The 15,017-nt window shown below is 41.2% G+C and overlaps 2 protein-coding genes across 3 annotated transcripts in view; both read left to right on the plus strand.

Moving 5' to 3' along the window:
* LOC140427459 (eukaryotic translation initiation factor 4E-1A-like) overlaps positions 1-4,041 on the plus strand; it is a 33,961-nt gene extending 29,920 nt beyond the window's left edge. For both annotated transcript variants that reach the window (XM_072512979.1, XM_072512980.1), the window contains one exon: positions 3,523-4,041. In XM_072512979.1, coding sequence (XP_072369080.1) covers positions 3,523-3,637 — 115 coding nt within the window. In that variant the 3' untranslated portion in view covers positions 3,638-4,041. The remainder of the gene's footprint in view (positions 1-3,522) is intronic.
* Positions 4,042-6,767: 2,726 nt separating this feature from the next.
* tspan17 (tetraspanin 17) overlaps positions 6,768-15,017 on the plus strand; it is a 65,361-nt gene continuing 57,111 nt past the window's right edge. The window contains exon 1 of the mRNA XM_072512208.1: positions 6,768-7,133. Within this exon, the coding sequence (XP_072368309.1) occupies positions 7,053-7,133 (81 nt within the window). The 5' untranslated portion in view covers positions 6,768-7,052. The remainder of the gene's footprint in view (positions 7,134-15,017) is intronic.

The following is a 15,017-nucleotide window of genomic DNA, read 5'->3' on the forward strand; positions in this document are numbered from 1 at the left end:
TGCTTTCTGATACATCTGTTTTATTTCTATATCTTTTAGTTTTAACTCCGCCAATTTTCCTGAACTAAAAATATCTGCCTCCTCCTCCACCTGTTGTTCTTTTTCAACCATCTGATCAAAAATCGTTTCTGATAATTGCACTTCAACGTCATCTTCACTCTTTGATTTCTCCTCTTTTCTTAACCTGTGACTTTGCGACCATGTTACTGCACAATCTGGAAAAATCCCAGGATATTTGTCCTTCAACACTTCAGTTGTCTGATTTTCCACTGGCTTATCCACCACAGCAGGCATCACTCCCACCTGCGATCCAGCTATATCATTGCCCAGGATAAACTGTATTCCTGGACAAGATAGTTTCTCTATTACTCCGACTACCACTTCACCACTCTTCACTGGACTTTCCAACCTTACCTTATATAATGGAACACTACTCCGCTCACCCTGAAGTCCACATATCACCACCTTTTCTGGCAACATTCTTCCCAAACTACATAACTCCTCATCTCTTACCATTAAAGATTGACTAGCTCACATCTCCTTAAAATTGTGACTTCTTTACCTGTTCCTCCTGATTCACATGAGTAAACTTTACCCACCCAAGTAAATTTGTGAAAACATTTGAAACTTTTCATTTCTTTTCCACCCTCCTGGATTTCTTTTTTAATCTGAGGTACACTCTCCTTATTATCTCCCATCAGATCACCTTTACCTTTCCCACTTGAGTATTTCTCATGTCCCCAGTTTCTATCCCTCACAGGCTGAAACTGATGTCTGAAACCAAGCTTTGATTTATGAACTAATTCATAATCATCTGCCATTTCTGCTGCTAACCTCGCAGTTTTAACCCTCTGCTCTTCCACGAGTTCTCACTACATCAGGAATTGAATTTTTAAACTACTCCAAAGGTATAATTTCTCTGAGAGCTTCATGCGTTTGGTCTATTTTCAAGCCCTTATCCACCTATCAAAATTACTCTGTTTGAGCCTTTCATACTCATGTATGTTTGACCAATTCTTTCCTTAAATTTCCAAACCTTTGTCTGAAGGCTTCAGGCACTAGTTCATATACACCCAAGATGGATTTTTTTCACCACCTCATACATCCCAGATACCTCCTCCGGTAGTGATGCAAACACTTCACTAGCCCTACCTACCAGCTTTGTTTGGATCAGTAATACCCACATGTCCTGTGGCCATTTCATTTGTTTATCTACTTTCTCAAATGAAATGAAAATGGCTTCCACCTCCTTCTCGTCAAAACTTGGCAATGCTTGGACATATTTAAATAGATCCCCACCAAGCCTTCGACTATGACGCTCTTTCTGACTATCCTCATCACGATCCACCAACTGTACTTTTCCCTTTATGTCTGCCAATTTTAACTGACCGTCATGTTGCATGGCCATTCCATTTTCTGCAGTTCAAACTCTCGCTTTATCTTTTCCCCTGATCTGTATCTCCCTTTCTCTTTTTTTTTTTTTTGTTGTTCTGCTTGGGCTATTCTTTCTGTTTTCCTTTCTTCCCCCTCTTTTTCCTCTCTACCTCTTTTGTATTCAAGCTGCTTTAATTCTTTCTCATGTTCCATTTGTTTAATTTGTAACTGAATTTTTGCCATTTCCAATGAATCAAATTGCATCTCAGGCAACTTTAAATGCTTAGCTACTGCCATAATTACCTAATTTTGCATTTTGTCAGGTAATATTAACTGCAATGTTTTTGCCAAATCTAAGTCTGCTTTTCGTCTCTGTCCATAAGGTATTGCGTGTGACTGTCTCCAGCCCCAAACACTTCAGAGCCTCTGAAAGAGCCATTGTCCACAACACACTCCCTACATAAACTGAAATACCACACCTGAAAAGCACCCACAATACGCTCACCCCTCACTGTCTTTAGGTTCACTAAGCCAATCCAATAGATAGACTTTTATCCCCCTCGAGCCCCCAACCTGTTATGGGCCAGGGTTTAGAGAACCCCAAAGTGTATCATGGAGTTCACCTGACCCACAATTTTTACTAGATTGTGGTATGGGAAGACCAGGCCCACTCTACAGGTGTTGTAGAGCAGAAATGGAAAAGTGATAATGTTTATTCTATGAACTCAAGTTAACCTTTTTAAAACATACAGTGAACATATTGGCAACCATCAATTCAAATACAACCCCCAAAGAATACAACACTACGTAATCCTTAACTTCCCAAACAACATCCAGAAGACAAAAGAAACACCTTTTTAACAGAAGCACATCCGGTTTACATTCACTACTGAAACCATTTATAATTCTGTATTCACCAAATGATCAAGAGATAGTCTTTCCATGGCAGAGAGAACACAGTACACCTGCTTTGTCTGGCATCAGCTTGAACACTGAAAACGAAACTATAAAACAGCCTGCAGCAAACAGCTTAAAACGAAAGTAAAAAGCTGACACAGCCCAGCTCCACCCACTCGCTGACATCACTGCAGTAACACATTTCTTTAAGGTACTCTCACATGACAACCTGATTTCCTCGGGATGCACACAGACCATGCAACAGGAACACAACCATGCAGAGGTGGACTTCTAACAAATAATGTGCTCGTTTTGCTTCAATAACCTCCTTTTGCGTCACCACTGCCTCCCATAAAGACACCTTGCAAGGGCATTGACGTCCTGCACCACAGAGCCCAAGACCTTCATTGCTAGCAGGTTTCGCCCATCTGTGTGCACTGTACCGCCTGGGTGTGAAATCTTCAGTATCACCAAAGGTGAGGCCCCACCCCAACTCCCTTGAGCCACCATTGTTTTAACCCAGGTACTGAAACATTGACTAACAACTCCTTGGTACATAGTAAAAGACATAAGATGTGCATGATGATTAAAAACGAAGATTGAAAGACGAGCAGAGCTGGAATTGTGAAAACGCAGCTGCTCCACACTCCCCTAATGTTAAACGATTCAGGTCTTCACCGTCAAAAATTAATTGCTGCTCTTGGGCAAGGTTCTCTCTACCAAATTTAAATTATATTTGTCCATTAGTTTTTGAAAGATATTGTTTGCTGACAAAACATTTCATCTGGAGTGGTGGAGGTAATTACAAAACTAATTGTCTAGGACTGTATTGCCAAGCAACTTAAATTGTAAATATTTCTTAATTGAGGGGACACTATCAGAATTGTGTTTAATGTTTAGCTGGTTAGTCATGTTGCTTTGTACTGTTCCCTTTATTATTAGCCATCGTCCATGAGGGACTGTAGGCTTCTCTCTGTCCATGGATGAGTAGTTATAGCATGTGGGCATGGCTGACTCTGATATCTGTGATGTGTGAAAGAAAATAGGGTTGATAATCAACCTGTTTGACTACACCGTGAACGCTTCTAGAGGTAGGGTGCTACCTGTGCCACAAGACTTTAAAGTTTTATGAATATTAATTAAGTAAATACTGTTTCCATCATGAAGCAATATTAATTGGAACAAAAGGAAGTATATTGAATGCACTTCCAACTTTAGATTCTAGCTTTCTAACATTTTTCTCTGTTTTAGAAAAACCTACAAGGAAAGGCTTGGTCTTCCTGTGAAGATTGTGATTGGTTATCAAGCACATGCAGACACCGCTACAAAGAGTGGATTGGGAATTAAAAATAAATTTGTTGTTTGAACATGTTTCTTGAATTGGGCCAAACTTTAAAGCTGTATAAACATCATGTGCAGCACTTGTATTGCAGTTTTCAATTTAAAAATTAAGATGTTGCAATTATCTTGAGGCACAAATGTTTTTCTTGTCCAAACCAACTTATGAAATCATGGGATTTCAATTTTCAACAATATATCTCTTTGAGACAAATAGACATCAATCAATTGTTCGTCAAGCTGAGTAACATCTAGAAATTAAACATTTTAAATTACTGTCTGCAAGATTAAAATTAATCCTCTAAGTCCATTTATAATGGACACTGGACCACAGGCGCTTAATCTGTCCCCTCCAATTTCTGGTAGTTCAAATGCAAAATTGCCAATAATGAGAATTCTATTTTGAATGCAGCTGTAATTGAATGTATGGGTGGGAACTTGAATTGATTGTATAGTGTTTAAATGCTATATTCCATTTCTAAACTTTAAATTTAAGCATTAACGTAACTCCCATAAGCACCAAGATGGATTACATCATCCCTGACTATTTGGACTCTTCCTCCTTGATTGTAACATTAGGGTTTTGAATTGTAGCTATATTATGTGGCACATGACTGTTTTGAATAATATCTTCTCCTCCCACCTCTTGATCTGGAAGTGAATGAGATTAGCAACTAAATTAGAAATGTAGTGACAACTGAGTACAGGGATTAAAAATTGACCAGCTTTATGATGGGCAAATGATCTGTTCTTCTATGGTACTACCTCATGACTAGGATGGCTCAGATGGTTATGACCCTTCGTCTTCAAATCCTCAACCAGTGGTTGAGGAGGTGGGGGTTGGATAGAGGAGGAACTTCTCTCCCATTTTAGTCTTGCCTGGATTTTGAAAAGGAATAGATATCCAACGTTGATGACCTTTTTAGTGTTGGCTGTTCAGACAACCCTCCACTATGATGGAGGACATTTTGAAGATTATAAGGAGAAGGAAGTTCACCAGTATTTGCAGTCTGTATGCCAACCATTAATTGGAAAACAAGATTAAAGAGCAGGCTTGGGAATATTAGTTCCAGAGTATGCAATCAAAACTCGAAATTCAGAAGGCAAATTTAATATGCAAGACAACTACACTGAACTGCTAAAAGCTGAAGGTACATCTGTCTGACAGAACTGATATATGTGCAGCGTGAATTGGTACTGCCAATTTGAATTCTGATTAGCTGCTGCCTTGTCATGATCTGAATTTGTGTTCTCTTGCGTAAGCAATATCTTTTGTAAGGAAAGAGGTTGTAGTGTTTATTCCAAGTAAATAAATCGGCAGCAAGCTTTCCTGTATACATTTATTTTCCCCCTCACTTCCCCCAGATCACACGCACTCTGCCTCGCTAATGTACCCATGCTCACAGATGTAGGTTATGCTCTTCAAAGGATTTTCTCAGTCTCTGATTTGTGGTCTCCCATGTGGCAGGCCTGTGGTCTCTCATAAATGGGTTTGATGATTTGAAGTGAAGGTCTTGTAAAATCAAGTGTTCCCAGCAGGTTGAAGGGTTTCTGAGTAACTAGGAGGGAGGTTAATTCTTAGGTGAACTTTAAGCTGGAACAGGTGATGCATTATGGCTACCTGCTGCTATGCAATTTGTTTCTGTGTCTGGGTCTCAGTCTGAATTGCTTCTGATGGCTTCGGTGGAACTGCCTGCACATACCTTCTGGTTGATACGTTTAGGGTTTAAGACGTGGGTGGGATTCTCCATCCTGCCAGCCCTGTTTTCTGGCATAGCATACCCCTGCCACCAGCGAGATTCTCTGTTCCCATTGTGGCCACTCCATGCCATCAGGAAACCCATGGGTGTGGATGTGCTGCCAGTGAAGCGAAGGATACTGCCGACAGTGAGTCCCGCAGATTATTCATGTTATTCCACATCCCCTGGCCTTGTTGGGACAGGGAAATTATGGTGACAATGAGAGATTGATAGTGGCCAATCACTTCCAACTGCCACAAATTGAGTTTTAATTTTCCCTTTTATTGAGAATGAGAGAAATAGAGATGCAGTCTGCTACCTCCAGAGTCAGGTGTGAGTTTTCTTTGGAATTACCATATTTAAGGCAATTGACTGGCTGTAGTCGAAATGCCAACAGTCACATGATTTGCAGCAGCTATCTTAACAGCTAGTTAGTGCCCAACTTTAAAACGTCCATAAGATGACAATGGAACTGAGCATGGCACTAGTTACCTGGGAGAAGAGTGTTCAGCTCTTGTCTAATTCCTATTCTTGAGATCCTGGCTCATACTTGTGCAGAGAAAATTTGAACCAACTGCACTTCTATGTTCTCGAAATGTAATTTATAAAGGATTTAAACTTGAACCATTTTGGAAGGAAATATATACTGTTTTGAATCTATATTCACATGTACAATGGGATGTTGCTGGAAATACGTTTTCCTTAAACTTGTTATTTGTTGACCCTGTGGAGGACTCGAGTCATAGTAATACTATCATTGCTGACTTTGACTTGCACCATTTTCCTTCCTAAAAAAACATGCCTTGGTAGCTATGTTTAAAACAAAAATACTGCTGGAAATCTAAACTTAAAAATAGAAAATGTTGCAAAAACTCAGCTGGTCTGGTAGCGTCTGTGGGAAGAGACAATTGTTCCAAGTCCACATGATTCTTTAGAGCTAAAGGGGGTCTCCCTCTCTCGAACTTTGAAGAGTCAGATAGACTTGAAACTTGGCTATTTCTCGCCATATATTTTTTCTAGCATTTTCTGTTTTTATATCAGGCTTGCCCAAAGCTTGCAACACAGTCATTAATTAATTGTATATAACTAATTGCTCCATGACTCCCAGCGCAGTATTGCAGGAAGGGGTAGAGATTATCTTGCTGGTGGAACCTTGCTGTGCTGATTGCTGCCTATTTGAATTGGGAGCGATAGAGGGTGACACCCCGTGTCAATCCCAGGAAAAGAAACGGGAACGGCCGATGCGCTTGGTAACGTTACAACAAACGACTGCTCTTCTGCAGAAATCCGCTTTGGAAATCTCCGTGACTCGCCCTTACGGCAGGAGCAGCAGCAACACTTTGGGCACGCGGCCGTGATGCAGTCCCCGGCGTCCCGCGACAGTCAAGCTTGGAGAGGGCACGTGCTTGGGAGGCGCAGGCGCACTAGTGGTGATCTACTCGATGGCGGCGTGGCTGGAGGCCGGTGGCTGGGAGGAACACAGGGGCTAACGGGATGGAGCTGTGAGCAGGATCGGTGTCGCCTTTCCACCCGCCACCCCCCCCCCCCCCCCCTGCTCGAGCGAAGACGGATGTTTGTCCGGTCGGTGTCTTGATGCGGTGGCCGAGCCTCGGTGCCTGGTTTCCCCATGTTCGCTGCTAAGTCCCAGTGAAGGCAGGCGGGCGGCCGGCTCTCGGTTTCACTGTTTACCTCGCCCAGCTCACCATGTCCGGGAAACATTTCAAAGGACCAGAAGTTAGTTGCTGCGTTAAGTACGTTTTGTTCGGCTTCAACATACTGTTTTGGGTAAGTGTCGCCGGCTGTTTGCAGTGACCGGGCACTCGGCAGCCTTTTGTTTGACTCTGGCCCTCGGGTGCTTTTCCTTGTCTCCAGGACCATATAAAAATCTAATCCCCACCCTTCGGGTTGATCTGTGGGAACAGTCCACAGTTCATAGGTTGTGGAGTATTTTACAATTGGAAAGAGCAGTCAGTAGCTTCCAATAAATAAATTTATTGCAGAGAGATGGCAGAAGTCCACTATTGCCAGTGTTTTAGTTTTGAGTTTATTTTCTTGCTCACCAGTTACTCGAAGATGTTTTGCCCGTTGACTTTCTCCTTTTGTTTGATTTCATCCAACAGGGCAAGTGTTCAGACAGCCACCATATCTCTAAATGTGATTTTTACATTTTAAAGTAATCTGGTCGGTGGTTGAAATAGTAGGGACAGCAAAGTGTCACTTCACTTCGGAAATGACAGCATGCACCTAATCGCATATGGATACGCCATTGTCCAATTTTTAAGATCTTGGGTACAAGTTTGATAAAATAACATCTAAAAAGTAGAACTGGTGTTTTTACAATTTTTAAGGCATAGACTTAAAAATCGTGCAGACTAATGAAAAGGCAATTATCAGTAAGGAATGAGATTTGAAGATTAATAAGAGTTAGATTCACCACTAAAGCGGCCTTTGATGTGAATAGGGTGGATGTTCGTGTCCTGTTTTTATTAAAATGTATTGCCAAGGAGTGGTGCTGCTGGATCATTTACATAAGGCACTGAATAGATTTGGATTAATATGATGTAAACGTTTTAAATATAGAAGATTAAAAATAGTTGCATTACAAATAACAGTCTTTTGAGGTGTTTTTGCAGTGCATTATCACTACTTTTTGCAATGACTTGTAAATGGAAATACACCTTTTTTTTGTTTGACTATTCTGTAGCATAGAATGGTAATGCGAACATCTATATCTCTAGTATTACTTTTAATCTGGAATTTTAAAAATCAATTTGTTAGTTTTTTCATTGCTGTCATCATCTTCCAGAAGTTTGACTGCCATGGGGTTCCACCTGCTACTCCTGTGCTAGATGCCCTTACACATTCCATTTAGATCAACTATATCCAGTCCATGCCCATTATCCATTTTCTTTTCCTACGTTTTTCTGTTGATCTTTCCTTCTTATAATTGTCTCTGTCTATTGTTTGCTCAATTATATGACCAAAATATTGTGGACGTGATTTAACCACAGGGAATGCCCCCCCCCCCCCACTCCCCCAGGTTGCACTGTAGCGTAATTTCCTGCACTGAGGAACTTTCCTCATCGGAGATCTGCTCATCGGAGCTCCTCAGTGCAGGAGGAGATCGGGGTGCCATTTTTAAATGGTGCCCTTATCTCTCGAATCCCTGACTTGACCCCTGGACTCTTTTCCCCCCCCCCCCCCCATGCCCCATCTCAACGATAAGAGGGTTCCCTGGGGCCCCCCGGCACCCACCTCACATGGGCAGGGCACCCCTGGACTCGATCCCTGCATGGGCAAAATGCCAGCCTGGCAATTTGGCATTGCCAGCCTGGCACCCTGGTAGTGCCCCTGCCAGCCTGACAGAGCTACCTGGGCACTCTGGCAGTACCAGGCTTGCACCAAGTGGTGGTCCCAGAGTAGCACTGCCAGGCTGGTAGTGCTAAGGTGTCTAGGTGGCACCAATAGTGCAAGGATGCCACCATGCCCAGAGGCCAACCACCATTGGGCCTCCGATCACCTGGGAGAGCTCACCAAGTGCTGTTCAGTCTGGTCCCCGTTTGTGGTGACCAGAGCTGAACGGCACCCAGCTGGGGTCTCCTCGGCGAGGTCGATAAATGTCGGATGACCGTTCCATCTGGTGTTGGCACAGCTAAGTAGGTTTCTAAACTCACTTAACCATACAGTCTGGGTCCCGCCCATTCTGGGTAGGATACAGATTGTGACATCTCATGAGATCTGGTTAGATCTTGCGAGGCATAATGGTCATCGGGAATCCAGAGGCAAGCCTCTCCTGGGATCTACTGGCCGCTTCCCGCTCCGATTCTGGCAGGACTCGACTGGTAAATTACGCCCAGTATCTTTCTCTCTTTGATATGCACTAATTTCCTTCAGTCGTTTCCAGTGGTTTCACATTGGTCCTTATCCGTGTGCAATATGCAGAACATCCTCCGACATGTCTACAGCAAATTAATTTGTCTTGTCAATAGATTCTGTCGCCGAGGCATATAATATAGATGACCAGTAGTAACAGCTTGGCATTTTTATTCTAAGGTTCAGGTTCAATTTCAGTTGACATGTCTTTGGTTTTGACAAAGCTGATTTTGGCTATCTCAATTCGCCTTCGGATTTAACATTCACTTCGCTCATCATCTGTGATAATCTGCCCAAGGCATGTTGGCTTTTTCACTTGTTCGAGGACTGATCCATTGACTTCAATTTTTACTTCCAGCATTAGGTCTCTGCCCATCACCATTTTCTTGATCTTCACACTCATTCTTAATCAATCTTCTGCACTTCCACTTTGTTTACAATTTCCTTTAGTTCCTCTTTTGACTCTCTAGCCAGTGCAGTATTATCTGTGTATCTCAAGTTGTTGCATTCAACTTACCAATGTTTGCTAATCTTTATGGTTGGAAATTTGGAGTGTATCATCACTGCTAATGCCGACCACAATTGATTAGGTCCTTTGAAAAGTATATTTAAATGGCATTAAGCAGGTGACGAAAAGAATAGGGAATTGTTTGGTGATTAAAATGGTAAGGATGTGAAGTGGTAGTCTATTTTCTTTGGAAATAATAGTATGCTTTTAGTTAACGGACCACTTATTACTGCACAATTGTAAGCACTTGGGTACAAGCTAATGCTTTAAAAAATACAGATTTAAAAAAAAAAAAAAAAAAAATTCATAGGACTTAAAAATGAATATAGTTGACTTAAGAAAAATTACAGTATACTGGCGAGCCAAATTTCTGTCAAATTAGTTATGGCATCTCATTGATCCATCGTGTCACAAATGGACATGAATCAATATTTGGATCTGAAAAGCTTGTGGTGTCATGTCATTATCGCGCAGTTATCATGAACCAGCAGACACTGTGAACTTTGCAATCTGAAAACAAATGCAGTTTAAAAATCACATTAAATTATTAATTAAGATATATAGATTCTCCACTCTTTTAGACATTTGCTGTTTAAAATTGTGCAATTGTGTTTACAAAATACAGACAAATAATTTCTGAAACTTCCAGGAGATGTGGGCCTACAGGGAAGACCCAGTTATGTGGTAATTTCAAACTGGGCCACTGAACCTGATCAGGTGGAGATGGTGGCGCAATAGCAGTGTCACTGGACTAGTACTCCAGAGGGCTAGAAAGATTCTCTCGGGTCATGTATAAAAACAAATCTGAAATATAAAGCTAGTCTCAGTAACGGTGACAAAGAAGACATCATCGAATATCATAAAAGCATTCATTAATGTCCTTCGGGGAAGGAAATCTGCTGTCCTAACCCAGTCTAGTCTACATGTGTCTTCAGGTTCACAGAAATCGGGTTCACTCTGAATAACCTAGCAAGCCACTCTGTTCAAGGGGATGGGCAACAAATTTTAGTCTGGCCTGGCCAGTGATGCTGACATCCCGTGAAATAATAAAATAAAAGGATATGGGGATATTTTCGATGGTAATCCTGAATCTGCAGTGAGATGAAGGTCTTTGCGGTTCAGGATTGGTTGACTTCAAGTTCTAATGTTCTTCTCGGGTTTAGATTGTGAAGATGTATTGTAATGGCTGTCTCTGTATATTTGATAAGAGGTAGGCTGACAAATGTTTGCTCATTTCAATATCTTTATTGACTTTTCCAGCAGAAGATATTACATGGTGCCACTGAGGTGTTCATATTACGTAGTGTATTATTCCAAAGTGCGTTATTCCACTTCAATTATAATGCATTCTAAACCACACCAGAACGGCCTGCTATTTCAGACAAAAGTCAGTGTCAGATGTGGCTCAATGGGCAGCACTCTTGCCTCTGAGTCAGAAAGTTGTGGATTCAAGTTGCACTCAGAGACTTGAGCGTAAAAATCTGGGCTCCACTGCAGCACTAAGGGAACACTGCATTGAGTAAAAGATCCCATGGCACTATTTTGAAGAGGAGCTGGGGGGGATATCCCTGGTGCCCTGACCAATGTTTACCCCCAGTCAGCATCTTAAAACAGGCAATTTATCATTTTGCTGTATCTGGGAACTTCTTGTATGGAAATTGGCTGATGTATTTCCTACATCACAGCAATGACTACACTACTTCATAGGATGTTCCAAAGAACTTTACAACCAAAGGTCATGAAAGGCACTGTAGAAATAATTTAAGTCTTTCTTTTCAAAAGTCCAGACAATTAAATGCCGTCAGCTACTTCTATGCTCTTGTGGTTTTTAAAAAATCGAAACAAATTGGCATAAAAGAAATGGGCACCATACATACATCATAAAGGGGAACTGAAATATCTAAGGGTGCAGCTGACAGATCTATGGGATTAGTATACACTGTTTTACATGCTGAGGCACTGTGGAGCAGCAATTAAGCAAATAAAATATTGAACTATATAGGGAATAAGGTGCAAATCGGATAACATCTGTGTTTAATATTATGCTAAATCTGTGCAGCATTCTGCTCGGCCTGTATGATGAGTACTGTTCATTGTTGGCTATTTGAGGAACAAGGGAGATATTCAGTCCCTGGAGGAGAGCCATGACGCTTATCCCTAATGTCAAAGGACTGATTGTGCAGATACAAAACAACATTTGTCCCTTAGAGAACAGAGTGAAGTAGTGGAAGGGTTCACAGACTAACTAACAGTCTGCTGACAGACCTTGATGTGAAAAGCTCCTTCCATGGCCACAACCATCTTTATACCAACTGTTAGGGTAGTTATTCCTATGGACAGGAGTGATGGGTGAATGGAACTTGATGCTCTTTAGATTCCAGACAGTAGAGATTTGGGAGTTCACGTTGGATGGAAGATAGAAGGCCAGCCTCCCCATAGCCAAATCTTTAGGTAACAAAGGCAATAGATGCTTTAACTTTATGGTTACTGCAAGGTGGGCGACTAGTCAGGAGTGTTAGTATATTCTAATCCAGAGACATCAGACAACGAGATTGGATGGGGTGAGTTCATCCATATGCATTGAATGTGAGCATCTGTCGGATGTGAATGTGAGCATCCTGCTGGATGTCAATCCATAATTCAGAGCCAAAGCTTTGCTTTCTTTTCACGAGGACTAAGGACTAATTTGAGGAAGAACTTGGTCTTCTCAGTCTTGAAAGTTGGTGATTGGGTGGGAGGGGACTTCATAAACGAATATAGGATTGTAAAAATAATGTACATTTCTCTTTAGAGCATATAATATCTTCTGTTACATGAGAGGGAAATAAGGAAAAATACTTTGTGGGTGGTAGAAGCAAGATGGGCCAAAAGCTGGCCTCACCTGTACCAATTTATTAAAAGGTTTACTGAGGAATATTGTGCTTAAATCTGGGTGTGGCTCTAGTAATAGATGGTTTAATTGCTTTCAGTCAAAATTGTGTATTTTGTACTGGGTTTGGTTGCAATACAGTCCATAGGCAGTATGCCATAATGAAATCTACCCAAATTTCTTGTACCACTTAAAAAAAAACAGTGAAGCTGTGATTGCAATGCAGATGAACCTGCGTATTCAGATTTACCAATCAAATTAAGGAATATGTTAAGCAGATGGGTCACGCTTAAATGGTTTATTTTAAATAGAAATAAAAATTAATTTGAGTAATGCGTTGCAAAAAATATTTTGAAATTTCAGGACACTAAATCACATTAGTGAGAGTTTCTCACTAAAGTCATTAGTGTTAGCAATTGAATATTAAAATGATAGTTTTAGAATGCTAGCAAAACAGTATCACATTTTTCATTCTGAAATGTTAATTTTTATTGAAATGCATGGTGTATTAAGTATGAAGGCGCAGTAACTCATGGGGACTGAAATAAGATTTGTGGATTTTTACAAGTGTTCTGAGGATTGAATTCCAGCATTTTGCCCATTCTGTGAAAATTGTGCAATTGTTCTTGATCAGTACGAGTAATTTATTTCAAATGCTTTACTTTGCAAAATTACTCATATCTCATCCTATTGGAGCGAGTGAAAATGGAAAGCTGACAATGCAAATTGGAGAATATATTGCTCCTTTTCTGGTATTGCTTTCATCTTCCCTGAGTTTTATCATTAAGAAAGTGTTGGAAGTATTCAGTGAGACAAGCATCATTTGTCAGTAGGGAATCAGTTGGATGACCTTTCATGGAAAAAGTTAAAGAAATAGCATGTTTTAGGCAAGGACTGAGGCAAGGAACCAAAGAACAAAAAGGACAGTCTGTGATGGGGTCTAAGGCAGAGAGGTTAAAAGACAAAAGAGATGATGGTGCAAGGCAGAAGGGGTGGCATTGAGACAAGTAATGAAACGAAAGATGAGTCCTGGGGAGGTGTAAATAGCAATAGCAGAACAATAATCAGCTGTTGGTTGTAAAGTGGCTAGTCAAAATGAGGTGCTGTTTCTTACCAGTGTAGGAGGTCAAGGCTAGAGTGGGAGTGAGGTGAAACATTAGAATAACAAGCGAAGCTCCAGGTCACGCTTGTGATTTGTACATAGGTTTTCCCCAAAGTGATCACCGAGTCCGAGTTTGATCTTCCCAATGTAGAGGAGACTGTTGTGAGCAGCAAATAAAGTAGCATAAGTAAATCGCTGCTTTGCCTGGAAGGAGGTTTCAGGCTTTTGGGACAACAGAATGAGAACAAAAGCATGCAATTAAATAAAGATATCGTGCAAGATAAAATCTGCTCTTGAGAAGTATTTGAGTGGTTCTTAGGGAATTATTCTCACTTGGGGTATGGGCTTAGAATTGTAGGTATTTGATTGAATTTTCTGAGGAGGTGACAAAAATGATTGACGAGGGAAGGGCTGTGGATGTTGTCTACATGGACTTTAGTAAAGCATTTGATAAGATCCCTCATGGCAAGCTGGTGCAAAAGATTAGATCACATGGGATCAGGGGTGAACTAGATGGATAGATCCAGAACTGGCTTAGCCATAGAACACAGAGGGTAGCAGTGGAAGGGTGTTTTTCTGGATGGAGGTGTGTAACTAGTGGTGTTCCTCATGGATCAGTTCTGGGACTTCTGCTCTTTGTAATACATATGCATGACTTGAAAGAAAACGTAGTGGGTGTAATTAGCAAGTTTGCAGATGATACTAAGATTGCAGGAGTTGCGGATAGTGATGAAGGTTGTCAGAGAATACACCAGGATATAGACAGGCTGCAAATTTGGGCAGAGAAATGGCAGATGGAATTTAGCCCGGACAAATAGGAGGTGATGCATTTTGGTCGATCCAATTCGGGTGGGAGCAATAAAATAAATGGTAGAACCAATAGGAGCATAGAGTCACCGAGATCTGGGCAGGTTCACAGATCCTTAAAAGTGGCAGCATAGATGGTAATGGTGGAAAAGAAAGCATATGGCATGCTTGCCTTCATAGGACGGGGTATCGAGTATAAAGGCTCGAAAATTATGATACAATTATAGAGAACGCTGGTTCGGCCACATTTGGAATACTGTATCCAATTCTGGTCACCGCACTACCAGAAGGACGTGGAGGCTTTGGAGAGAGTACAGAAAAGGTTTACCACGATGTTGCCTGATATGGAGGGTATTAGCTATGAGGAGAGATTGAATAAACTGGGATTGTTCTTCCTAGAGAGACGGAGGCTGAGGGACGACCTGATAGAAGTTTATAAAATTATTAGGGCTATAGATAGAGTGAACAGTTGGAGGCTTTTTCCCAGGGCGGAAATGACAATTACAAGGG

The sequence above is a fragment of the Scyliorhinus torazame genome, chromosome 7, assembly GCF_047496885.1.
Source record: "Scyliorhinus torazame isolate Kashiwa2021f chromosome 7, sScyTor2.1, whole genome shotgun sequence".
In the NCBI taxonomy this organism is placed as follows: domain Eukaryota; kingdom Metazoa; phylum Chordata; class Chondrichthyes; order Carcharhiniformes; family Scyliorhinidae; genus Scyliorhinus; species Scyliorhinus torazame.